Source organism: Puma concolor, chromosome D3, assembly GCF_028749965.1.
Source record: "Puma concolor isolate L17-30 chromosome D3, mPumCon1.1.hap2, whole genome shotgun sequence".
In the NCBI taxonomy this organism is placed as follows: Eukaryota; Metazoa; Chordata; class Mammalia; order Carnivora; family Felidae; genus Puma; species Puma concolor.
In genome coordinates this window covers 18,824,479-18,850,300 of record NC_141678.1, presented here as the reverse complement: position 1 = coordinate 18,850,300, position 25,822 = coordinate 18,824,479, and the positions used below count along the sequence as shown (strand labels likewise).

The 25,822-nt window shown below is 49.2% G+C and overlaps 1 protein-coding gene across 2 annotated transcripts; it reads right to left on the bottom strand.

The window, feature by feature from the left end:
* Positions 1–1,255: 1,255 nt before the first annotated feature.
* TCHP (trichoplein keratin filament binding) lies at positions 1,256–16,923 on the bottom strand. 2 transcript variants are annotated; one of them, XM_086681946.1, is made up of 13 exons: positions 16,769–16,922; positions 15,059–15,252; positions 13,640–13,850; positions 12,990–13,046; positions 11,003–11,071; positions 9,912–10,085; positions 8,652–8,764; positions 8,439–8,505; positions 7,351–7,523; positions 6,419–6,500; positions 4,383–4,568; positions 3,661–3,804; positions 1,256–2,522 (listed from the first exon to the last, which is right to left on the bottom strand). In XM_086681946.1, exons 2-13 carry the CDS (start codon positions 15,250–15,252, stop codon positions 2,490–2,492), a joined length of 1,503 nt encoding a protein of 500 aa, XP_086538072.1. In that variant the 5' UTR covers positions 16,769–16,922; the 3' UTR covers positions 1,256–2,489. The 2 variants fall into 2 exon arrangements, with proteins under 2 accessions (XP_086538072.1, XP_086538073.1); XM_086681947.1 differs by lacking the exons at positions 1,256–2,522; positions 3,661–3,804 and having other exon boundaries at positions 4,396–4,568; positions 6,419–6,558; positions 16,769–16,923.
* Positions 16,924–25,822: the final 8,899 nt, after the last annotated feature.

The window sequence follows — 25,822 nt, the reverse complement described above, 5'->3', positions numbered from 1 at the left end:
TTCCAGCGAGTTCTTTTGTGGATATTGAACAAATGATTCTAAAGTTGATGTGGAAAGGCAAAAGACCCAACATAATATTGAAGGAGAAGAACAAATGCTACTACCTGACTTCAAGATTTACAATAAAGCAACAGTAATCAAGACAGTGGTATTGATTATAGAAGTTTGTGCTATTGGCGAAAGAATAAACAGATCAATGGAACAGAGTGAGGAGCCCAGAAATACACTGACATAAATACAGTCAACTGATCTTTGACAAAGGAGGAAAGTCCATACAACAGATGGTGTTGGAACAACTGGACACCTACAGGCCAAAAACACATGAATCCAGACACAGACCTTACACCCTTCTCAAGAATTAACCCAGAATATGTGCTGAATGAGCAGAAAGAGTAAAAATACAAAAAATAAGCATTTTATATTAGTAGTGGCTTCTGCACCATCTGTTCTAAAGGAACTGAACTGCGCAGAAGATCTGTGAAGAATAACCTAAGAAATCACTAGTTTTACAGGGAGTAGAAAAAGGTGCTTAAAAACAATAAAGCCGATATACATACGTAATCACAGCACAAACTATACATGAGACAAGAGGACTGTGTGGGCTATCCTGGGAGCTCTAAACTTAGAAACAATTATTTTGGCCGAGGTTAGGAATTTTTTTTTTTTCCTTTAAAGAAACATTTATTTTTTGTTTCTTTCTTTTCAGAGATAGATAGCGGGGGAGGGGCAGAGAGAGAATCCCAAGCAGGCTCCCTCCAGTCAGCCTGGAGCCCAAGCAAGGCAGGGCTGGATCCCACCAACCAAACCATGAAATCATGACATGAACTGAAACCAAGAGTCTGACGCTTAACCAACTGAATTAGGGTAGAGAACCAGCACAACACAGATTTTTAGTGCCGATAAGGAATATTACCAGCAGGCTTCCAAAACAAGATATTCAAAGAAATAAAAAATATTCAGTAAATATTTATGTTCTTATCTCCCATCTGTCCACATCTACTCTGTACTGGAGCTCAGACAGTATAGGATTCCTAATAATTCCCTGTGGTTTACTTAAAAGAGGATCCAGTGGAAATTGGATGGGAGACAACACCACTTTCACAAGAAAAATGAGTAGAACCTAGAAAATGTGAGCAGTCATAGAAAATATGGAAAGCTGTAGGAGATGGATTAAATCAGTAAAAATCTATCATTCCATACAACCCACTTTGCGATAATTAATACAAGCAACAGTAACAAAGTCTGGAAGCCATGCTGTCAGACCAAAACTTTATTTCACGATAAACGAACATCTGAAATGGAGGAAGCAAATATGAGCAAGCATAACGAAAGTGGTGCTCAGGGGGTCCTATCCAAAGAAATTCAAGACAAGAAAACGAAAAACAGATTAAGGATGCAGTTTGCTGCTCCGTTTGTTTTTATAGCACAATGGATGTGAAAGGCAATGCAGCCTTTACACTCAGGATTTTTAAAAAATAAACTCTGGTTTTTAACAACCTGGCACACAGCCCTATCTATAATTAGCTATAATTTACTGAAATGTGGAACCTTAAATACAGTATAATGAAAACTGAAACCTCAGAGGAAGAATATGAAAAAAAAAAATACAAATAAAAATAGGGTTATTGCTGCAAGGAACTTGTAGCTATTTGTAGAGATTAATCTAGAACTGTGTCACATTGTTAGAACAGTGGGAGAAGAAAGTTCTGGCCGATCTGGTTGAGTGTGATCTAGTCTTCAGGCCCCGTGCCCCTTCCTCTGGGCACATAAATCCTACAAGGCTGCCTGTAGCTGAGACCTTCTTCCAAGACATAAGAGGTCCAAAGTGTCGTGCCAAAACGTTAGTCAACCAGGTGGCCTTCTGAGGCCCCCTTTTGGGGCTTAGTAACTAACATACATGTTGGGATCACCACACAGAGTGCTCCATGGAAATTCCACCACGTTTCCTAAAGGAGGAAAGACCTATTTCTCGACACCCTTCCGGAAAGCATCCGTGGAGCACATCAGACTGTCTCAGAGTTCACAGCTTTTCTTCTTCCAGAAAATAAGACATGATCCTTTTGGGGCCACTAAATTAATAAACTGTGAAAGAAACTGAACTGACACTTAGGAGTCTGTTATCGACAGAATAGTGAAATTTAAGTGGCAAGTTTAAAAACTGAGAAACTTTCCTCATTTCTCCAGCTGGAGTCTTTACTGGAGGTTGACAATTATCGGTCTCTCATGGGACCGTGCGGCAGCACTCTCAGCATGTGACTGTAAGAGCCCCTTTCTTGGATACGAAAGGCAGGAAAAGGCCTCCTGCTGGGTGCTGCATGTCTACAGAACGCTGGCTGGTGAGGCCCTTGCTGTTTGACTGTGGACCCCAACAGGCTCAGTGAACTGTTACACAGCGACCCGAACACTCGAACCGAACACCGTACAGCTGTCTGGTGCCTGCATATCAAAGGCCTCAGGGACCTCACTCTGTGCTTCCAACACCAACAAAGTCAGTTCCAAGCAATTCTGGGATGTCCGTAGGGCTGAGAAAAGAAAGAAAACAGAAGCCTGATTAGATCAGCAGTCTCTGGAGCATTGGGAATTGATCCCAACCGAAATAAGAGCTGAAAGCCTGGTATAGTTGGCTGTTTTCATTTACAACTGAGAAAGCTTGGACCCTAAACCACAAATGAGGTACTTTATTACCTTTTTTGTAACATTTCCACATGTGCTCTGTGAAAACCTGATCCTGAGGCACTCAATGATCCCTGGTCAAGTGAGCTTACAATTAGGGTGAGGCAACAGGAAACCATATATCCTGTCCTAGGACACAGCCCACAGCTCCTAGCGTTGATGTAGAATCTGACTTTACATGTCTATTATGGGACTGTGTGTTGCTGAGACCTTCCCAAGACATGAAAGGTCCAAAGTGTCGTGCCAAAATGTTAGCCTGCACCTCAAGAGCCCCAGCCGATGAGGACAAAGCAGTTCTGCGGCAGGTGAAGCACCTGCTCTGTCTCGTGGGTGGGCTTCCCAGAGTCACCTGAAAACAAAGGAGCCAGCCTCTTCGTCTCGCAGCACTTTGGAGCGCCAGGGTGGCCGAGCGGCCCTGGTAAAGGAGGGGCAGGCGCAACATGCCCGCCAGGCCCTCCCCCAGCTCCCAGGGGCTTCATTAGTTACCAGCTCTCTGGGAGTAGGGGGACAACCCTCGCTTCTCTGTGCGTCGTGCACAGGGGCCTCTCACGTACTTCTGAGGACAGGGAAGGATGGAAGAGGACAAGAGGATCGGGGAGGGGAGGGGCAACCAGAGGTGCTGAGAGGAAGGAAAACCAGGCCCCTGTTCGCCCGGGCACTACTGTCTGGACAGCTGCCTCTTCACCTCTCCCCTGCCGTGCCAGAGCTCTTAGATGGCTCCTGGTCCCAAACAGGGCCAAATGACATGCACCTCAGCAGTCAGGGCCCAGAGTAAAATCTCCTCAAGGGCTGTCTGAGGCCAAAACAAGGGCTAAGATACGTGTCGAGGCTCCCGACTGGTCAAGAAGGTAGAAACACAAGAGAAGAGGAACGAGGGGGAGGAATCTGAGCTGGCTGGGAAGCGGAGCTTAGGACGGGGCTACAAACAGGCCGGGAAAGCAGGGGCCAGGCTGGGCGCCAGCAGCCTGTGCCCTTCAGACTCCTTACCTTGGGCCAGGAGCCCTGCTTGGCCATCGTCTTCACCTCCTGCTGCAGTAAGGCGTCAGTGAACTGCTCTGCCTGCCTGGCCTCCTCTTCCTCCTCTTCCTCCTGCTGGTCCTCTTCCCATACCCGCAGCTGGCGCTCTGCAACCTGGCCACCAAGAACAAAGTCAGCCGGGACCGAGCTCCCTGGGCAGAGCCCTGCTTCAGGTCACGAGGGAAAGCCTGTGGATCTACCCCAGTCAGAGAATCCAAGCTAAGGCACAGTGATGGCAAGTGCAAGAGGGAAGGGCACTGATGAGACTGGAAAGGTTGCACGCATGGTAATGTGCAGCTTGTGAAAAGCTCTGGGTGTGGCCACCTGCTTGGAAGATTCTGTGTTCTCTACCAGGTTCCAAACTGAACAGAGAATGGTGGCCCAGCGAGCCACATGCCTGTGGAGGCAGACAGGAGAGGGATGACAGGTAGGCACAGCAGCCTCGCTCCCACACACATGGAGGACCTGGAGTGGCGCCGGAACGAATCAGGAGGGTCGGGGTTTCAGCTGGAAATGAAATGGGTGCACTGAGCTCACAAATGTGGGCCTCTCGGACAAGGTCTTAGTGCCTGGATGTGGAAATACGTCAAGGGTCCCCGCGTCTGGTACCATAACGGTGCAGAGGCCACAGCAAGTGGCCTGCTGCTCACATTCCCCTGCTGAGGCTTCCTCCCCCACCAGGCTCAGCCCACCTGGGCCTCCAGCTCCTGTTTCCTGGCCGATTTCAGTTCTTTGCTCTCCTCTTTCTCACGACGAGCTGACTCTCTGACCTCCTCAAGATTTCGAATAAGTTGCTCCCGGCGTCTCAGGGATTCCTCTTGTGCCCGTCGGTTTTGTTCAAGCTTTGCTTGTATTTGTTGTTGTCTCCCGGTCAGAACCTACCCTCAGCAGGAAGGCAAAGGGCAGATTTCAGTTCGACTTAGCAGTTCCCTATTCCACAAGCTGTGGACAGGCTACAGCTGCCCCAAGACCCAGCCTCGTCCTCAGCCTCAGGCCCGAATACCCCACGTGAAGGCAAGTCAGATCACAGCACTGGCCCATGCCACGTCAGCCCAGCTTCCCAACCGTCCCCACCACACAGAAAATGCACACAGACCACGCGTTAGGGAGACACAGCTGGGCACTGACAAGATCCAAGGAGGCGGATGGAGCTCCCTCCCCAGGCACAGAAACAGCAACAAGCTTGTGAGCCTCACTCCCTCTTGGTAGGTTCCAGAAAAAGAAAGAAACCACAAGCCACACAGATGACCGGAAGTAATCTGGGTCATCCCCTCAAACTTCGGGATCTAAATACTTGCAGAAACCTTGCTGGGCTTGAGACTTGGCCACAGCACAGGATCACATCCAGAGCAGTCAGGTCTCAAGAATCAAGAACGGTGGGAAGCCACTGGCTGTACCCAACAGTTATGCTCCCGGGACAGGACACGTGAAGTGGCCACAACTAGGAGGAATTTTGTTTTTCATTTTCAAATTTGTATTTAAATTCTAGTTAACATATAGTGTAATATTGGTTTCAGGAGCAGAATTTAGTGATTCATCAATTACATATCACACCCAGTGCTCAACACAAGAGGAGGAACGTTTTTAATAGGGAAAATCAAAGGTGTTGCAGAGTACCGGTATTCACAGAAGGGAGAGAGCCCCACTGGGACCGGACTTCCCACGGATTCCAAAATGACATGCACCAAATAGTTCCATTTTTAAGCCACTTTAATTTTCAATACATGGATAATGAAAGATTTTTTCTAAAAGATTTCTTGAAAAAAAAAATTTTTTTTTTTTTTTTTTTAACTAAGTAATCTCCACACCCAATGCGGGCTCAAACTCATGACCCTGGGATCAAAAGCCACGTGTCCTACCAAATGAACCACCCAGGTGCCCCTCATTCCTTTTAAATTGGGGTACGTCTTAACGCATTACTTAAATACTGACGAGTTGTGTTCTTTCAAGAGTCCACTTCTGGTTATGCACCCCAAAGAAAAAAATCCTAAATAGGATTTTTTTAGGAAATTTCCATTTCCTAAAAATGGAAAGCCTTATGAACCAAGATGTTCACTGCAATGTTTCTTGTAACACCTCAGGAATAAATCAGAATAAAAATCAGAATAAAAAGAACACCCACAAGAGGGGAATAGGAAAAAAACCCCACAGTACACCCAACGTGATATATTAAGTGTGATATCATCAAAATACCTACAAAGGAGATGGAACAGTGCATTAGAATGCTGGAACTCAACAGATAGTATAATAAGGAATATGCAGAAAGACATGTTTGCACGTTTCCACACAGAGTGGAAGGAAACAGAGTAACAGCGACTATGCAAATATTGGGGACCTGGGTGACTTTGTTCTTACTTCCTGTACTCCTGAATTTTCTTCTAAAAAGCTGATACTACTTTCACAATGACATTAGAAGTCTATTTAAAAGGAGCGTCTGGGTGGCTCAGATGGTTAAGCGCCCAACTTCGGCTCAGGTCATGATCTCGTGGTTTGTGAGTTCCAGCTCCACATCAAGCTCTGTGCTGATAGCTGGGAGCCTAGAGGCTGCTTTGGATTCTGTGTCTCCCTCTCTCTCTGCCCTTCCCCTGCTCATGCTCTGTCTCTCTCTCTCTCTCAAGAACATAAAAAAAAAAAAATTTTTTTTTTAATAAGTCTATTTAAAATAAGCAGAGAGGCCTGTGTTCCAGAACATTTGGCAGGGTCAGTACACGCTCGCAGCCAGGATTACCTCGCTCATCAGTCTGTCTCGTGCGCTCCTCTCCCGGGCCCACTCCGCCTCTCTCTTTTCCCACATTTCCTTGGCCTCTTCCCTGGGAACACAGAGTGGATGACAGCAGGCTCCTTGCCACCACCAATGGCAGACGAGAACTAAAGACGTGACAGGGCTCCAGCGCATCAGGTACACACGTTCCATAGGGCCAACCTTCAAACCCACTTCTGCGCGCAAACTCTTCACAGTTTACAACTCTGGACTAGCTCATGGAGAGTACTCCTACAGGAAGTACTTTAAGTTGCCTGGCTTATGCTCCCACCTCCTTACAAAACACAACTGTGATGGCTTGCACCCAGGCCATTTAGACACCATGGCAAATGAAGCCACCAGGACCCTGGAGAGGCAGAGGAGCCCTGCTGTGCCTGAGCTCTGTCACTTTGCTCCTGGGGTCACTGCTAGCTCGCCCTGTGGCCTGAGGCAAGTCAGTGACCTCCTCAAGTGACACCTACCCTGCGGATGGATATCAGGATTAAATAAGAGGAGGATGGTAAAGCGCTTTGCACGGTGTCTGACCCACAAGAAATGCCCAATAAATGTGACTTGTTATTCAATTTTTTCAATCTACTAGATTTTTAGGATCCAGACCCATTTAAAAAACACCTAAGAAGCATTCAGCATCTCCATAATTTGTAACAATTTCCTTTCAAATTTCTAAGATCTTAAATGAACAGATCCTTACTCTAAACCCTAGTGGTTTCCACCTTACATAACAAGGGAAACACTCCTGCAAGCCGGGTCTGCTAGCAAACATGTGCTCCTCCCCATGGGCAGATTAACAAGGAAGGATGCTTCAGGGACAACAGGAGACCCTGGTGGTGGCCTGCGGAGACATAAGGGACCAGAGCAGAGGCTGGGAGGGTCCAGCCCAGGCAGGCATCGCCTCTCACCTCAACAGCAGCTGCAGCTCTGCCTCCCGCTCCCTCTCCAGCTGCAGCTGCTCCTCGATGGCCTGCTTCATCCACGCCGCATCGGCCACGGCCTGCTCCCGTCTGGCCAGGTGCTCGCGCTTGTTCTCGTCCTCCTTCTCCAGGAGCGCTTGCAGGATGCGCTTGTCCGCCTCCTAGAGGGTGGAGGAGGAAGCACGGTGGGCGCCCCTCTGCAGCCACAGCACCCCCCCCCCCCCGCCGCTCCCACAGCGCCCCCTTTCTGCACTCAGCACTGACAGCAGACGTTCGTGATGCTTCCAAAGCTTCCCTACATAAAGATGGGAAGAGTCAGGGTATAACCACTTAGGAGTGGTTTAAAATAACGCAGGAGAGGCCCCTTTGCCACCATGCACCTGTCCCTGCCCTCGGACATGCCTGGTAGCACAGCTTTTGAGAACACGGCTGGACAACAGTTTCACTTCTAAGAATATGGACTAGAGACCCAAAGGCACAAAACCAAATGCACAAAATGCTCACTGCAGACGTCCAGTAGAGGAAAAACAAAAATGACCCAAACGCATTGGTAGGGAACTGGCTGTAGTGGACATGTCCACAGCGAGATGCAGTAAAGAACAAGGGACTTGGGAGGTCCTGGGACGGAAAAATGTACTCGGGAACAGCAGTGGCGCTGCCACCCCTGGACCACCCTGACAGTAGCGGGCAGGGATAGAGGTAGGCGGGTTCTCTCATTCACTATCCCTGTCCCCGTGTCACTAGAGAGCCCATCGACATACCTGACAGGAACACTGAGCAGCCAGTAAAAAGAACAAGCTCATTCCAAGGATTTGAGGTTTACTGTTAGGTGACTGTGCTGAGGAATGCCACTTCAGGTTTTAAAGAACCCCACCACTGCCCTCTGTGTGTGCTGGGTAAATGTATCTAGAATACACAACAAAGCAGACCCCCCTGGGAAGGGGTGGGGGTCGCGAGCTCATCAAGGGGGAATCTCCCCTAGTGTGATATTCTTGCGAGAACGCACTCATTCTGAGCGATAGAAAGCATTTTCTTCCAAAAAGGGTGAAAGAAATGCCAGGCTGACTCAGACTTACCAGTTCCTCTTGGATCTGCTGTGCACGCCTATTGAGTTGCACATTATACTGATGTCTCAAAAAACGTCTAGAAAGGAGCAAAATACGGTCTGCCTTCAGTGTCTTATGAACGATCAGCGGGGGCCAGATAGCTACTTACTACAGATCTTTCTGGTTTGGGACAGCAATGCAAGTCTGAGAAAGCACGAGGCTTGCCCGTCTGGGCACACGCACCCCAGCTCTGCCTTCTGCCGGAAGGCTGCCATCTGCTTCCTCTCTTCCTCCAGCCTCTCCAGCTCCCACCGCTGCTTCAGCAGATTCTCCTGCTCCTTCTTCAGTTTGGTGGCCTGTGGTGACAACAGTGTACCCAGTTAAGGTCATCAGAATCGGAGCTTCCTTCACTCTTCGTATTTTCGGCAGATGCCAGGCAACAGGGCTGGCCCGGCCACCTGGTGATCAGAACTCCCTCTTACCTCTGGGCTCTGAGCCCTTGGCCCAGCACACTCCCTTCCTGCAAGAGCCTTTCCCAGGCCTGTGGACAAGGATCAGATCCATGCTCCATGCTCCTGCAGGACCCTGTACTTGTTCACACCTTCCTATAACTTAATTCCCTTCCGCACCTGACACGGTTCCTGCCATGAAGGCCAGGACCGTGGGTCTTGCTCACAGCTGTATCTCTAGCACCCAGCTCAGTGCTCAGCATCTAGCAGATAGTGGGCATTAAGGATCTGGTTCTGGAATCATTTGGGCCTAAGGAAGGATGGGCTTTCCCTCAGCCAGATGGGAAAATCTAGCCCAGGTATCTAGCTCAGGGAGACTGCACAGTATTCTCAAAACGGCCTCCGAAACCAAAGACCTCATGGTTTATGCCTTGAGATCCAAAACATGCTAGCTGGGGAGAGCTGTAGCTGCGTGCTAGAACATCAGACTAAGTCAAGTCTACTTAGTGCACTGGATAATCCAAGTTCCTTTTTTTTTTTTTTTTGTATAAATTTTGAGAGAGAGCACGTGAGTTGGGTATAGGGTCAGAAGGGCAGAGAGAGAGAGAGAGAGAGAGAGAGAGAAAGAGAGAGAATGAATGAATGAATGAATGAATGAATCCCAATCAGGCTCCACGCTCAGCATGGAGCCTGATGTGGGGCTTGATCCCACAACCCTGGGATCATGACCTGAGCCGAAATCAAGAGTTGGACACTCAACCAATGGAGCCATCCAGCTGCCCCAGGAAAATCCAAGTTCTAAGAAGGCTCTCACATAGAGCCTAAAACACACGTAAGATAACACCTATTAGCTCCATATTGTGAACATTCTAGGATCTGGACGTACAACCTAGGGGGATGGAAAAACCACGGCGAGGAGTATGTGTCCAAAGGGAAAACCCAGCACTGTTGCATTTCTTAGAACCACCCCTCCCCAATATGGTCTTTTTGGTGCCGCTTCCTAAATGCCTGCTTTATAACGGCAAGCGGCTGCAAGAGGAGGCCATGCCCTCACCTCCAACTCCTTCAGCTTCAGCTCCTCCACCTGCTGGAGCAGCGCCTCAGCCTGGAGTTTGCCCTCCAACCGCCTCTTCTCCTCTTCTGCTTTCATCCGCTCCAGTGCTTCCCTTCGGGCCCTTTCATATTCATTTTCATACCGTTTGTTCTCTTCCTCTTGGGTGGCTTCTTGCTACACGGGGTCAGATGAACACAGGAGGTCAGAATCTGTCACATAGCCAGCAAAGACCCAGCTCCCCGCCGCTGTTCCTCATTCCAACGTGTCTACAACAGAGGAGGTCATGCCACTTTTCAGCTGCGTGACCCTGGGTGAGGGTGCGTCTTCCCCGGCTCTGTTCTCACAGTGGGAACCATGGAGTGATCCTTCCCTCAGAGGTGATGCTGGGGAAGTACTCAGCACGGTGCCCGGCACAGAGGAGGGGCTCAACAATGTCAGGATTCCTTCCCTTCCAAAAGTCTCCCCAATGAACCCAGAGGCAAAGCTGTGGGTTCACGGAGGTGTGGACTTTTGTCCCCAGAGGTGCTGCTGTCAGCCCGGGTTGAGAGTTTATGATGCGTGCTACATCAAAAGAGACTGCCGGCAGCAAGAGCGACCTTTTTTTTTTTTTTTTAAATTTTTTTTTTTCCAACGTTTTTATTTATTTTTGGGACAGAGAGAGACAGAGCATGAACAGGGGAGGGGCAGAGAGAGAGGGAGACACAGAATCGGAAACAGGCTCCAAGCTCTGAGCCATCAGCCCAGAGCCTGACGCGGGGCTCGAACTCACGGTCCGCGAGATCGTGACCTGGCTGAAGCCGGACGCTTAACCGACTGCGCCACCCAGGCGCCCCAAGAGCGACCTTTAAGATGCACCTTCCACCTGCCAGTGGCTGGCCACTGGTGTTAATTCTGCCCTGGGGATGATCGGAAAGGATTCTCGTACATGTAGGAGCAACAGACGTCTGCTTTTAACGTGTTAAAGTTAACTGAGATAAAGTCTGTTCCTGGACTGGACTCATTAACATCCAGAACAAGAAAACTTGAGAGACCTGGAGTCACAGCACTTGCACCATGCCATGTAGGACTATTTCCAGAGTCATATACCACACCTGTTTTTTTTCTTCTTTCTGCATTTTCCAAGAGTTTATCACGTGCTCCTTGTGAAGGGCTGATTCAATCTGAGGGTGAGAAGGCAGAGAATGTTCATTTCCTCACTGGTTCATCCGACAGATGGATGCTGCAGAGCACAGTGCTACGCCCTGGCAGGTGACCAGAAGTTCCCTAGGCAAGGACTCAGAGGGGCCCAGGTATCTTACAAGGGAGCACAAGATGACCCCAACATATACATTTGGAACGCAACTCAGTTAGTAAACCAAAGGACCAGGCAGTTTGAAACAGATCTAAGGAGTTGTAACAAAGGAACACAAACTTTTCTCCCAGTACCCTGGGGGTTGTGCAGGGGCAGGTCAGCAGACACTGGAATGGAAATATGATCTCAGAGGCCACCCCTGGTTGGTCTGAAGCATGCCAGGGCCCAGATCAGCAGGAGCTGGGTGAGGCCCAGACTCAGCCTTTTGCCTGGCTCCTCGAAACGTCCTCTGCGAAGCGGTGGCTGTATAAACATGTACTCCCCGCAGCAACAGATGTAACACATTTGGGGTTATTATTTTTTTTTTTTTATTTTTTTTAACGTTTATTTATTTTTGAGACAGAGAGAAACAGAGCATGAACGGGGGAGGGGCAGAGAGAGAGGGAGACACAGAATCCGAAACAGGCTCCAGGCTCTGAGCTGTCAGCACAGAGCCCGACGCGGGGCTCGAACTCACGGAACGCGAGATCGTGACCTGAGCCGATGTCGGACGCTTAACCGACTGAGCCACCCAGGTGCCCCACATTTGGGGTTATTAAGAAGAGATACGGGTTTAGCGAATCTGTTGGATCAGAAAATGAACTGGAACTCTATCCAAAAGCTTTTGTTTGGGAAATTGTTTATAAAAATTTTTAATCTCTTTCTCAACTTACAAATGTAAACATCCGCAACTAACTTGAGTGTTCTAAATAAACATTTCTGAGTAAAAGACTTTGGAGCACCCACCTAAACGCTCAAATGGCCAGGGAAAGGAGACCTCCCGTGGCTTAGTGCTAACTGCACAAGGCTCAAAAGCACCAAATTGTTCTATTACTTAGTGGCTGGCAATTTTCTAAATATAATTACAAATAAATTAATGCCACCAAACATATACGCAAAATTTAAGTTAAAATACATCAATGAAATCATCACGGATCATCTTCCTCTAGCCCCGTCTCCACAGAATGATGCCACCCAAGCCAGACCGCCCCCACCTGCCCCAGGATCTTGCATATTTGTCCTCCTTTCTCCTGCCACCCTGTTCTGGTCTCCGCCGTCACTGCCCTGCTCACCTCAACACTGCTGCCAAAGCTACTGCTCCCTGAAATGTGGCCAGGGTGCCGCCACAGCCCTGCTTAAAATCATCCAGGTGCTCCCCAGCGCTTCCAGGAGAAGGCCACACAGGGCTGGCTGGGGTCCAGGCCCACGTGCCTCACCAGCCTCAACTCTTGCAGCCCCTGCTCGCCATATGACATCACAAACTCTCAGCCACTCGTCACTCCCTAGATGCACTCTGCTCTCGTGACTCCGGCCTGCTCCTTGCTCAGCTGCCTCAATCTAGAATGTCCTTTCCTCACCTTTACACCATCAAGTTAACACCCAAGTCCTTCCAGACTCCTCCATCCCCGCAACTCCTGAGATGCTGCTCTGACCCACAACTGAGCTGGGGGCACTGCCCCAAATGCCCATCCTCCTGGGCCTTCCCAGCCTACTGCAACCCACACTGGACCGCAAGTTCCTAAGAAGGGGGGACCCCAGCTAATCTCCACGTGCCCAGGTGCTGGACCATGTGGCAAATGTTCAATAAGTATTGGCTGAACACCCAAGAAACCAGATCTGCATGTGGCATCGTTCAGGTGGCCGGGGTGTTCTCTGTTCCACCCCAGTAAGAGATGCAAGTTCAAAAACAAGAAGAGAAACATGATTTTATCTACTTAGGCAAAGCAAAGGATCTCGCTGGTTTTCACCTCTCGAAGTTTGGGGTTGTTCTTCTTCCAGTGTTCATACAGAAGCTGTTCGGCAATCTGTCAAAGAAACACAAAGAGGGAAGCCTGATGTCACTTTTCAAATTCATTCACATTTTGGATAACCCACAGTGGCGGTCACCTGAGGCGGAGAGCCCCTCGGCTGGCACGCTGTCACTGCGCCTGCCCTCCGGACCTACCGCCTGCCTTGCATCCCTGGCTCTGGGAGACACCAGAGTGGAACCAGACAGCTCTGACAAATGACTCCCACAGTGGTGATGGAAGGGCGCCAAGATCTGATGCTACAGATGGGTCCCAGATGTGACAATCTGCTTCAAAATATACAGCAGGCTTAAAAACACAGACTGGGGCTCACCATTCCCCACAGCTACTTGGAAGATCAAACAGACCAGCGCGCAGCCTGCTGGGGCCACAGGACTGATATAAAGACAAAGGACTCGGATGTAATGACCTGAGGTGACTCGTGCAAAACACACGTGGAGAACAACGTAGCACAAAGCACCTCGCCCTGCAGGCTCTGGAGTTTACCGTTGTCTCATCAGACCAGTGTGCCCAGGGACCCCATGTGTGTGTCACTGACGGGCTGGGGACGCTCCTGCTCCGTAGGCTCCAGAAGGGCTAGGAGGAGTTACCAGTTTCCTTTGCTCTTCTCGGGCCGACTTGAGATCGCCATGCCGCTCTCGGAGTCTGCCTTCCCGCGCGTCCATGTTTAGCCTTAGCTCCTCCAGTTGTCTGGCCAGCAGGGCCTGCTCCTCCAGCAGCAGCTGCCTCAGTCTCTCCCGCCTGGCTTCCAGCTGCTTCCGCTTCTCCTCCTTCAGCTTCTCACGCTGATAGGCATGCATGCTGGGTGAGAAGGAGCCCTCCCCATGTCAGTCACGCTACAGCCACACGTGGCACACTCACTGCCGTGGGTAAGAGAGGCTGAGGTGGACATGACGCGGTGACACGGTAAAGTGTCTTCCGGCTAAAGTGAAGACAGCGGGTCACAGACCACCGTGCACGACAGAATCTTGCTTTTGCCATAAGAAAATGTACATTGGGGGCACCTGGGTGGCTCAGTCAGTTGAGCGTCCAACTTTGGCTCAGGTCATGATCCTGTGGTTCGTGAGTTCGAGCCCCGCGCTGGGCCCTGTGCTGACAGCTCAGAGCCTGGAGCCTGCTTCGGATTCTGTGTCTCCCTCTCTCTCTGCCCCTCACCTGCTCATGCTCTGTCTCTCTGTCTCAAAAATAAATAAAACATTTCAAAAAAAAAGAAAGAAAATGTACAGCGGGGGCGCCCTGGCGGCTCAGTTGGCTGAGCGTCAGACTTCGGCTCAGGCCATGATCTCCCTCTCTCTCTCTGCCCCTCCCCTGCTTGCGCTCTCGCTCTCTCTCTCAAAAATAATAAACTAAAAAAAAAAAAAAAAAGAAAGAAAAGAAAAAGAAAATGTACAGTAGTCTCACATATGCATGTGATAACAGTACTAGCTAGTATTGTTTGAGCAATTCCTATATACTAGGTATTATATCTAGGGATAGCTTTCTATTAATCACACACCCAACAAAGTAGGTTCTGTTTTAGCCCCACTTCACTGATGAGGAAACTGAGGCTCATTCATATAGCAAGTGACAGTCAGGAATTCCATCTGGGTTTGTCTGACTCCAAAGCCCATGCTTTTAACTTTCATGTTTTTTACATGTAATTCTGCAAAAATGGACGCGCGTGTGTGCGAATATTTATACACACACAAATGGGGAAAAGCATGGGAGAACAGGTGTATCAGACTGTTCACTGTGATTCTCTCTGGGGACACGGGGTTACAAGACGACTTCCAGGTTCTACACATATTTCTTATTGTTTTCACTTTTTCAATGCAAATGTATTATTCACTGATGATCTTTTTTTTTTTTTTTTTTCAATTTTCAGTTGGAAAACATCACCATGCATGCAATCTATGCAACTTCCTCAAGCAAACATGCTGATTAGCCATGGGGTTCTTAGTTCTTACAGCCACATCCCCTGAACAACAAGTGGTTTCCTGCCTCCATCCCATCAAGGTCACTGCAGTTACCTTCGCTGGTAGGACGTCTGGGAGCTCCACTCCGCCTGTTTGGAGCTACAGATATCAGACATCTTGAAGTAGCGGCTGTTCTGGTCCCACTGCCGCCGAAGCCGGGCCTCCTGCTCTCGGTGTCGCTGTCGGGCCATCTGCTGGTCCAGGAGCCTCCGGCTGCACCATTGGGAAGGCAGCGTGGGGAGTGCCATCTGAGGAATGGTAGCAATGGTAGGAATATGGGCCTGCTGCAGCTCCCTAATGAGTGGTCCTCATCCCTTGGCTGCACCCTGGAATCACCCCACTCCAGACCAATGACATCAAAGAAGTCTTAGCTCAGGCTCCCAGGCATCAGCATTTTTAATTTTTTTTTTTTTTTTAAGTAATCTCTACACCCAACGTGGAACTCGAACTCACAACCCTGAGATCAAGACTAGCATGCTCTTCCCCCTGAGCCAGCCAGGCACCCTAGGCATCAGCATTTTAAAAATCATGTGCCATCAAGTCTGCAAATCATCACTGTTTTTAAATTTTTTTAGAGAGAAAGAGCGTGAGCCGGGGAGAGGGTCAGAGAGAAAGAAAAAGTCTCAAGCAAACTCCATGCTCAGCACGGGGCCAGATACAGGCCTCCATCCCACCACTCTGGGATCATGACCCGACTGAAATCGTGAGTCACATGCTCAACAGACTGAGCCACCCAGGTGCTCCTGCAAAGCATCACTTTAAATAAGCCTGGACTCCACTCAGCTGTGAGCCAGACATCATCAAGGGCGCTACAGACGAAGACCGGGAACCAGTCCTAGCAATGCTGGACCAAGCACCTGGGGCTTTCTATGCTCCCCACAAAGTAACAGGAATAATAATCTCAGGGACAAAAAATGTACCAAGCTCTTGACATATATGAATGATCTTTTTCACTGTAATAATCACTCCATTATTTGGCAGGTGAAGAAACTTAAGTTCGAAATGGTAAAGTGACTTGCCCAAGACCACAGAGCCAGGAAGGAGAGGCAATAAAAGAGGTGGGATCCTAATTCATATCAGTCTCAGGCCAGGGCCCAGTCAAGAGTCTGCCTGTTGGGACCAACAAGCCCTGGCTCTGGCAGCCCCCAGGGAGCGGCCTCGCCTGCCCTCATCTTACAGATGGAGAAACTGAGACCCAGGAAGAAATCGATTTGCCTGGGTCACGGAGCAAATGGGGCCATAACTGGAGACTTGAAAGCAGAGAGCAGTCTTACTCCGTACACGTTCCGACCCCAGAGCTGTCCTCCTGGGCAGGGTCTACACTGTGCCTGGTTACGACAGTGCTTACGGAAAGTCTGTCTGGGTCCAGGCCAAGCCTCAAACTCAGTGCTCAGACCTGGGGGGAAATAATCTACGTCTATGGACCAAACGTGGCCCGCAGCTGCCCCTTTATAACCTGTCTTAAACCTGTGGCGCGCCTGACATGATTTTTTCCTTGCCCTGCAAGCCGCCCGCGGAAAAGCTTTCCGCCGGGAATCAAGAAACAAGACTCCGATCCCGCATCAGTCGCATCCTTCACGCAGCCTTCACATCCACGTACGCTTTGCAGAGCAAAGGGACCCAGAATGCGCAGGGAACAGGGAGGACTCGACGGCCGGTCCCCCGGCGCCCGCCGCGGTTCCCGCCAACACCGGGCCACGGCGGCCGGGCTCCGCGCGTTCGGGCCCCCACGCCGGCTCCGGCCGAGCCCAATGCCCGACTCACGTTTCTCCGCGCCCCGGAGTTCCCGAAGACTGCCCCCACCGAGCTCCCGCATGCCCCAACCAAGCCCGACAGGTCCCGCGGCCACGCTTCCGGGGCCGCCAAGCACCAACTCCGGCGGTTTCGCCGCTTGTTGCCGGGGCAACAGACCGATGACGGAGCGTCGCGAGGGCCAAGCCGCCTCCAACGCGATACCGGACACTCAGACAGAAAGGAGGTTGTGATTTTTCTCTGGCGCCCTCTCGTGGGGGGAGGGAGATCAATCGCAAATGTCGCTGGTCCCGGAAACCAGCAAGGAGGAGGGTAAAGGCATCCAGTCACTACTACTCAAAATTCAGGGTGGTGGTTACCTGGAGTGTGTGTGTTGCGGGGGGGGGGGGGGGGGGGGGGGGGTGAGGGGAATGTAGGTGAGGGTGGAGGGAAGTCAGGGGGATACGACAGGAGAGGAGAATATAAATCAGTGGTTCTCAAACCTGGCTGCACACGAGAATCACCTGGGGAAGGCTTAAGTCTAGATGCCGTTAAAGAAGTAAAAATAAATAAATACAGACCAAACTCCAGACGAGTCCCATCAGGTTCTCAGGGTGTCAGAGGTTGTCTTAGCTCCCCAGGGGCACTCAGTGTGCAACCAGCTCGGAGAACCGCTGGCCTAAATAGATACACGTTATTGGAAACGATTGTCTTTCGCTTGGTGGTGAGTTCCAGAGTGTTGGTTCTATTGGTGTTTTCTGACCCACATGTGTTACACGTATTGTTTTATGTGTGAAAAAGATAATTAAGGGGAACCTAGAGCATGCGACTCTTGATGTCAGGGTCATGAGTTCAAGACCCACGTTGGGCGTACTTAGTTTTAAAAAATTTTATTTTTTAAATAAGTTTACCAAAAAAAAAAGATAATAAACTTCACTCATTCATCCTCTTTTCTTTAATTTTCCCATTCTTTGTATTTAATTCCCTTCATTCCTCCTTTCATTCTTATTCATCTGTTTTTTCTGGTGCGGTGAAGTATCTTGTTGAACACTTTGGCCTCTATTCCAACCTCCGCCAAGCTACTTGTGGAGTCTTGGGCATGTCACTTCATCTCTCTATGAAATGAGAATATGAAAGTAATTGAACAGGGATACCATTAGACCAAGACAGCCCTGATGCCTTGCTTGCTTAGGACGCAAACTGAAACCTAAGCCAGAATCAAGGCCCTAGAGTCTGAGAATATTTTTTTTCTTTTTTTTTTTTTTAAATGTTTGTTGTGTTTTTTTTTTTAACTTTTTTTTAAATTTATTTTTGAGACAGAGAGAGACAGAGCATGAACGGGGGAGGGGCAGAGAGAGAGGGAGACACAGAATCGGAAGCAGGCTCCAGGCTCTGAGCCATCAGCCCAGAGCCCGATGCGGGGCTCGAACTCATGGACCGTGAGATCGTGACCTGAGCTGAAGTCGGACGCTTAACCGACTGAGCCACCCAGGCGCCCCTAGAGTCTGAGAATATTAACGTTTATTCATTTTTGAGAAAGAGAGAGCTCGTGCGTACAAGTGGGGGAAGGGCAGAGATAGAGGGGGAGACACAGAATCCCAAGCAGGCTCCAGGCTCTGAGCTGTCAACACAGAGCTCGACACAGGCCTCGAACCCACAGATAGTGAGACCATGACCTGAGCTGAAATCGGACCCTTAAGTGACTGAGTCAGCCAGGTGCCCCTAGAGTCTGAGAAAATTAAATGTAAGGACAACCAATCACAAACAGCCACCTAGCCTTTCCCAGATAAAACAACTACCTATGTGGCAGCCAATAAAATGATTTCCTTGCTTTGCTTCCGTGTCTTCTTTGTAAAAAGAAAGCTCTCCCCCAGCTCCTGCCTGGTGGCAGAGAGCTCCTACCCACCTTTGGTGTGGCATCACCCAGTTAAAATATATGCCCAAATAAACTCTTGAAAAATTAGAATGTGCCTCAGTTTACCCTTGAACAAGAATACCACCAGTGCTGTTGTTTAAGGTTGCCCTTTTGAGACGAAATGAAGTTTCAGTGGAGACCACCTGGTCAATCCCAGGTAAGTACTCCTTTTTATACATCTCCCTTTACTTAGTTGACTCAGGGTCTGCCCTGCCCCGTACGTGAGATTCCCCAGGGTTACCCTTCTGTTGGTGCCTACCCCTTTGGCCAAGCTCAAGGCCTTTTCCATATCGTGTCCCCACTGGGCAAGGGAGGCAGCTACCCACTGGGGGTCAGTCCAGCAAAAGAACCCAAGACATAAATGCTTATTGGTGGGTCTCTGTGAATGTGGTAGGAACTTCAGAAATAAGTGAACTGGGTAGGGGGAGACCTCCTTCAGGTCCTGATTTTGTGACTCTTGAGTGAGTCCCCTTTGCCACCTGGTCCTAGGTTTTCTTATCTGTATGATGGCCTTAAAGGACCAAACAAGCTCCATTAGTGGGATTCCAGGGCTTAGGGCTTGACTAGCCTGGTCCCCAGGCCATGGTCTCTAGGTCTCTTCTGCTCAACAGTCATCCCCACTGGACCCCCACTTAGTCAACCTCTACCCTCATGGTTACATAGCTACCTGTAGCTCATTAAGCATCTTTACAAGTATCTTTTCCTTTGATCCTCCCAGAATCCCTGTGAGATATTTTATCATTCCCATTTTATTTTTTTAAGATTTTATTTTTATACCCACCGTATACCCAACGTATACGTTGGGTGGGGCTTGAACTCATAACCCCGAGATCAAGAGTCTCATGCTCCGACTAAGCCTGCCAGGCACCGTTTGTTATTCCCATTTTAAAGTTGACTAAACTGAGCCTCAGAAAGCGGCATCCCTTGCCTGGGGAGGGTGGCGGAAGCCCTGCTCTGATTCTGGGGCGCGGGCTTCCCTGCTGTTGTCTTGGCATCCGGCACATGGTAGGCTCACCGTGGTATTTGCTGAGAATGAATGAGTAGATTCCCTGCATTTGAATCCCTTCTTCTTCAGAAGAAAAGGGGAGGGGCGCCTGGGTGGCCCAGTCAGTTAAGCGTCCAACTCTTCGTTTCAGCTCAGGCCGTGATTTCACCGTTAGTGAGTTTGAGCCCTGCACCAGGCGTCGCGCTGGTAGTGCAGGGCCTGCTTGGGATTCTCTCTCTCTGTGTCTCTGTCTCTGTCTCTCTCTCTGCCCCTCCCCTGTTCATGCTCTCTCTCTCTCTAAAATAAATAAAAAAAGGGGGGGGGGGGCGGGAGCATGACATCAAAAGCAAAAAGAAAAAACAGAACTCACGTTGCTGGAATACTCATTTAAGCCTCCCTCCCGCGGGAGTCCTGCCTCCATTCTGTACACGAGGGAACCGAGACCCTGGAGAAGTCAAGTCACTCTCTTGAGGTCACACAGCAAGGACTAGGAGAGCCAGGATTTCCACGCACCCCCCAGAGCTTACGATCCCTCTTCAGACTGCTTTTCCAAGAGCCTGTGACTTGCAGGTGTAGCTCTTAAAAGAGGCCGGCAGATGTGGACCAGCTGGGCCATTTAAAGAGTTCAACGATGTTAAATATTTAGTGACAGGTTGATGACTATGGCCCACAGGGGGCTGAGAGGGGAAATCCAGGCAGGTGGATGCCGTACATGCTGGGCCCTGGGCCAGCGCGGTGAGGAGGGCTGTTCTTGGACTTGTGTCTCTGGGTGTCCTGGCAGGGCAGGAGAAAACAGGATCAGGGAAATGGTGTGGCCGCGTGGGAGCAGCTCCCCGTTGGCTGAAACGTGACAGTGCTGGAGGCCATGCTGTGCCCTCACTTAATTAGCAGGTGTCATTGCCAAGGCACATGGGTCTATGCTGGGGTTTCATGGAATTTCAACATCAGCCCCCCAGCTGCTCTCTTCTCACCTGGGCTGGGCTCCTCATCCTCCCGGATGCTGAAGTAGGCCAGCAGCTCAGAGATCCTGGGGCTACGAGGCTGCCTGCTGGAGCCCCAGTTTTGTGTTTTAATAACAACAATGGGAATAATCATAAATGTAGGTATCTGTGAGAAAAAAAAGTGTAAAATGGCATTCACCAGAAACAGTGGATATCACTAGGGGGCAGGATTCAGGGTGATTTGAATTTTTATTTCCCTCCAGGTTTTTGAATTTATGATGGTCGCTGTTGCTTGTGTAATTAACAAAAAAATAAGGCATTGGTTGGTTAATCATAACAACCTCACTTCCATCGTGCCTTAGACTTTATGAGGTACTTTCAATGCATGAATGGCTTTCAACCTTGGCTGCAGGTCTGGATCACCTAGAGAAATTTTTTTAAATCCTCATGCTTGATCCCGGAGACAGGTTCTGATGTAGGTGGTCAGAGGTGGGGTCTGGGCATCTGTATTCTTTCCCATTTTTGGTAGTTTATCTCTTTAATTAAAAAAATTTGGGGGGCACCTGGGGGGTTCAGTCGGTTAAGTGTCCAACTTCGGCTCAGGTCATGATCTCGTGATTCATGGGTTCGAGCCCCACATCGGATGGGCACTGTGCTGACAGCTCAGAGCCTGGAGCCTGCTTCAGATTCTGTGCCTCTCCTCTCTCTCTCTGCTCCTCTCTTGCTCACGCTCTGTCTGTCTCTCTCAAAAATAAATAAACATTGAAAAAAAAGTTTTGGGGTGCCTGGGTGGCTCAGTGGGTTGAATGTCCTATGCAGAGTTCAGCTCAGGTCATGGTCCAAGGGTCGTGGGACTGAGCCCAGATTCAGGCTCCACACTGAGCATGAAGCCTGCTTGGGATTCTCTCCCTCTCTCCCTCTCGCATTTTCACTGTCTCTCTAAAAAAAAAAAAAAAGTATCAAATTAAAAAATAAAAATAAATTTCAAAAAAAATGTTTAATGTTTATTTATTTTTGAGAAAGTAAGCACAAGCAGGGGAGGGGTGGGGTGGGGGGGAGGGACAGAGGATCTGAAGTGGGTTCCATGCTGACAGCTGAGAGCCCAATGTGGGGGCTCAAACTCACAAACTGTAAGATCATGACCTGAACCTAAGTCAGAGGCTCAACAGACTGAGCCACCCAGGTGCTCCTAAATTCAAAAAGTATTAATTGACATATGGTTGATACATAATATCATGTTAGTTTCAGGTGTATAACACAGATCCAATATGTAACGAAATGTATATGTAACGAAATGCTCACCACCATGAGTGTAGTCCCCATCTTCCGCCAAAGTTATTACAATATTATTGACTGTATTCCCTTTGCTGTACTTGTCATCCCTGTGACTTATTTAACTGGAAGCTTATCTGTACTTTTCATACACTTTAGAATAGTTTTCGATTCACAGAAAAATGCAAAGATAGTACAGAGAGTTCCTTCTGCTTTATACTCCTTTTTCCGTTACTAACATCTTATGTTCATTAGGTACTTCCGTAGGACAGAAGTCTCACGGGGTTGAGTTCAAGGAGTCAAGTTCAAGCTCCCGACGCGGCTACATTTCCGGAGGCTCCAGGGAAGAATGGGTGTCTTTGCCTTCTTCAGGCTTCTGGAGGCTGCCACGTTCCTGGGCTTTCTTTCGTCTTCACAGCCCACAGCCTAGCATCTCCTTCTGCCCATTCTTCGCCAGCCGCATCTGCTCGGCCTCAGCTGGGGAATCTTCTCCACTTTTAAGGATTCATGTGCCCACCTGGATGATTCAGGATAACCTTCCCATCCCAAGGTTTTTAACCTTAACCACCTCTGCAAAGCCCCTTCTTCCACGTAGCCAAGGTAACCTGTTCACAGGTTCTGGAATTAGGGGGTGGACATCTTTGGAGGTCAGTATTCCACCCACCACAGGAGGAAAGAGGGACACTTTTAATTATCGTCATTCAATTTCATTTGGCTTTGCCTTTTGTTTTTTACCACCACCACCCCCCCCAAATAGTACATCACTACCACATCTCTTATCCTTCTAAGCCCTCCTGGCCTCTGTTTACCTCCTTCCTCCCAGTTTGGAGGTCGTCACCCTGAGAGAAACCTGCACAGGTAAGTCTGCCCTCTTCAGGTGCGTGGCCAGGACCTTCCATTACCATGGATGCTCTATTTGTCAATCAGGTGAGCTCATCAGACCCTATTCGAACAGACCTGTTCCTATATGCAGAGGAAGCTGAAAAATGGAATTCTGTTCCAGAACCTCCCATTCAGGTCGTTCATCCTGCTTGCACCTGCTGGAATACATTTGTCTGATGGAACAGCACTAGCTTTTTTTTTTTTTTGGTATTCCTTTTATTTTTCAAGGCCAGCCCCGTATGAAGGAAGCAGACTCTGTGTATCTCTGAATCATTTTGTGTCACTGAGCTTTAATTTTCCTATCTGTGAAATAGGGATGATAGTACGAATTTGTTATTGACAGCTGCCTTAGCCCAGGGCCAGCACATTGTGGGAACTTGATAAATGATACCTGTTGGTGTCATAATTGCTCTGATACAATTTTATGTGTAGCGCCTGCCTCTGTAAGTGCTGGGTTCATTTCCCCCCTCCTAAAGGAAGGTGCTGGGAAATTGTTACTTATTTGCATACGAGCGGTTGATAAACTCGCCACCATTCCCCCCAGTTTCCCTGCTCAAGCTACACCCTGATTGGGGTTGGGGTATTGCCTTCTCTCTGTGGTTCAGGAGGAAATCCTGATTTGTCTAACCCAACTACGGTGGACCCACACCCTTGTGGGGGAGAGGGGGTGGGGCCCAGTTCTAACCAAAAACACTTCAGGGGATATCTGCTGGGGGTGGGGGTGGGGCAACTCCTGGGTGCTGTTATATGTGCAAGAGACCTGTGGTACTGCTGCAGCCATAACCCCAGCAGGAGCATGCCACCAACACAGCTGACCGCGACCATCACAGGGCAGGAAGAGAGAAGGGTCGCTGCTTGATGGCGATGTCAGAAACAGAATCGACCCATCCCATGGGCCCCAATCCCAGAGCTTGGTTCTTCCTTTCTTTTCTTTCTTTCTTTCTTTCTTTCTTTCTTTCTTTCTTTCTTTCTTTCTTTCTTCTTTCCTTTTTTCTTTTAAGATCTTTCTTTTTATTACTGTTTTATAGTAAAAAAAAAAAAAAAAACACATAACTTGATATCTACCCCCTTAACAAAGCTTTAACTATACGGTACAGAATTGTTGATGGATAAAGAAGATGTGATATATACGTACAATGGGACTCCTTTTACGGGATAAAATAGTCTTCTTGCTTTATGTCATTTTTCAGTTACCAGGAAACATTCCCATGGACAGACTTTTCTAGAGCAGCATCACTCACAGTGCAGTATGTATGTGTATATACATATGGATAACATTTGGGGAGGAGGGCATTAAAATACACTTATAAAATCAACCACATTAAACATTTTAAAAATGTATTTATTTTTGTTTTAGAGCATGTGTGCAGGCGGGGGAGAGGGACAGAGGGAGAGAGAGACTCCCAAGCAGGCTCAGGCTCAGCGAGGAGCCCGACACAGGGTTCAGTCTCACCAACCATGAGATCATGACCTGAGCCAAAACCAAGAGTCGGACACTCAACTGACTGAGCCTCTGAGGCACCCCAATTTTAACCATTTTTAAGTGTGCAATTCAGTGGCATTAAGCACACTCACAATGTTGTGCAGCCGCTCAGCGTGTGTTTCAACTATTATCTAATATACAAAACCAGGTCATGGAAAATAATAATAATGATGATGATGATAATAATAATAACACTCCACGGCACATACCACACTGGAGGCGGGGATGGTTTTTTCATGGTTAAGGTATTGCTGGCCAAAAAAGACACTAGAAAACAAAATATTCAAACACCCCTTTCCCCAGGCAGGTTGGCAGTTTGCTGTGGCCCACACACAGGAACCGGTGCTGAAAGAATGCCCCCCCAACTCCCAGGGGTGCAGCAGGGGCTTAGAATAGAACTTGAATCATTCAGGCTGCTTGCCTTTGCCACGGCTGAATTTCAGAAGAACGCCTGCACCCTGTGCAAACAGCAGGCTTCCTGGAAAACAACGTGATGTGCGAGACCTTCAGTTTTAGAATCGGCCTGTAATTCTTGATCCACGACAGCAGCTGGAGAACCGATGTCAGAGGTTCCCCCCACATCCCCACCCCAGTTCTCCCTGGGCAGGGGTGGGGGGGGGCCCAAGACCACAGTTGAAGAACCACCTGACCCAGCTTGGTGGAGCTCACCCTTGACTTTACACAGAGAAGGGGAGGACGTACCCAAATGGGGCAAGTGGCACAGTCAGTGTGTCTTGTGAGAGCAGCTGGTGGCCTCAGCGAGCTGAGACAGAAACAAGCTACAGAGAAGGGGAGAGAGACTCAGCCAGTACCTGCGTGGCACTTATTGAACATCTATTGTCCTCTGCGCCTCTGTGATTTCTCTTCTCACGGTGTCTCCAGGAAGAATGAGTTATTGCAACCCCACTTTTTAGATGGGGACACTGAGGCTCAGTGTGGTTGGGCAGAGGACGCTCATGGCCAGTGTCGTGAGTCGGGGTCCCCATCCCAAAGTCCACACCGGTTCCATTCTGCTGGGCTGTCAGATGTGGGCATGGCCCACCGAGATGGGGCATCAAGCCAGCCTTGTGTTTTCCATGGCTTTCCTGGACATGGGCACCCAGGGGCCATCCCTGGACGGTAGAGAGCTTCCACTTCCCAAGTTACCAAGTTCAGGGTGATTGGAGGATGGTGTGAGAGCAACTCCCTTCTCTGCTCAACTTTGAGCCTTCCTGGGCTCCCCCTTTCCCTCTACATGAAGTCCACACCTTGAACAAGTCACTGGATCCAACGTTGGCTGTTGGCCAACCTTGCCCGCCATATTGGCCTTTCCTTTAAGCCCTGTGGCCTGCATTTCTGCCATGCTGTGCCCTCTGCCTGGAAGGCTCTGCCCTACTTCTAACTCTTCCTCATCCTTCAGATCTTGTAAATGCCACTTCCTCTGGGAAGCCCTCCCTGATCTTCTCTAATGACATCAAGTTGCCTGGCCTCAGGACACCCTGCATTTTCCCCATAGTGTTCACTGCAGTGTGAAATGATTGGTAAACATTCATAACCTGGGGCGCCTAAATGGTTAAGTTGGTCACTTTAAGTCGGCAACTGAGTGGCTCGGTCGATGAAGCATCCGACT

What these genes read in the sequence shown, in the direction of transcription:
- TCHP (XM_086681946.1), bottom strand. Translation starts at nt 15,252, where the DNA reads ATGGCACTCCCCACGCTGCCTTCCCAATGGTGCAGCCGGAGGCTCCTG. An exon ending in AGCAGATCCAAGAGGAACTG is followed by an intron (nt 7,524 to 8,438) that starts GTAAGTCTGAGT and finishes TCCACCCTCTAG; the next exon opens with GAGGCGGACAAGCGCATCCT. An exon ending in AACAGGAGCTGGAGGCCCAG is followed by an intron (nt 3,805 to 4,382) that starts GTGGGCTGAGCC and finishes CTTGGTGGCCAG; the next exon opens with GTTGCAGAGCGCCAGCTGCG.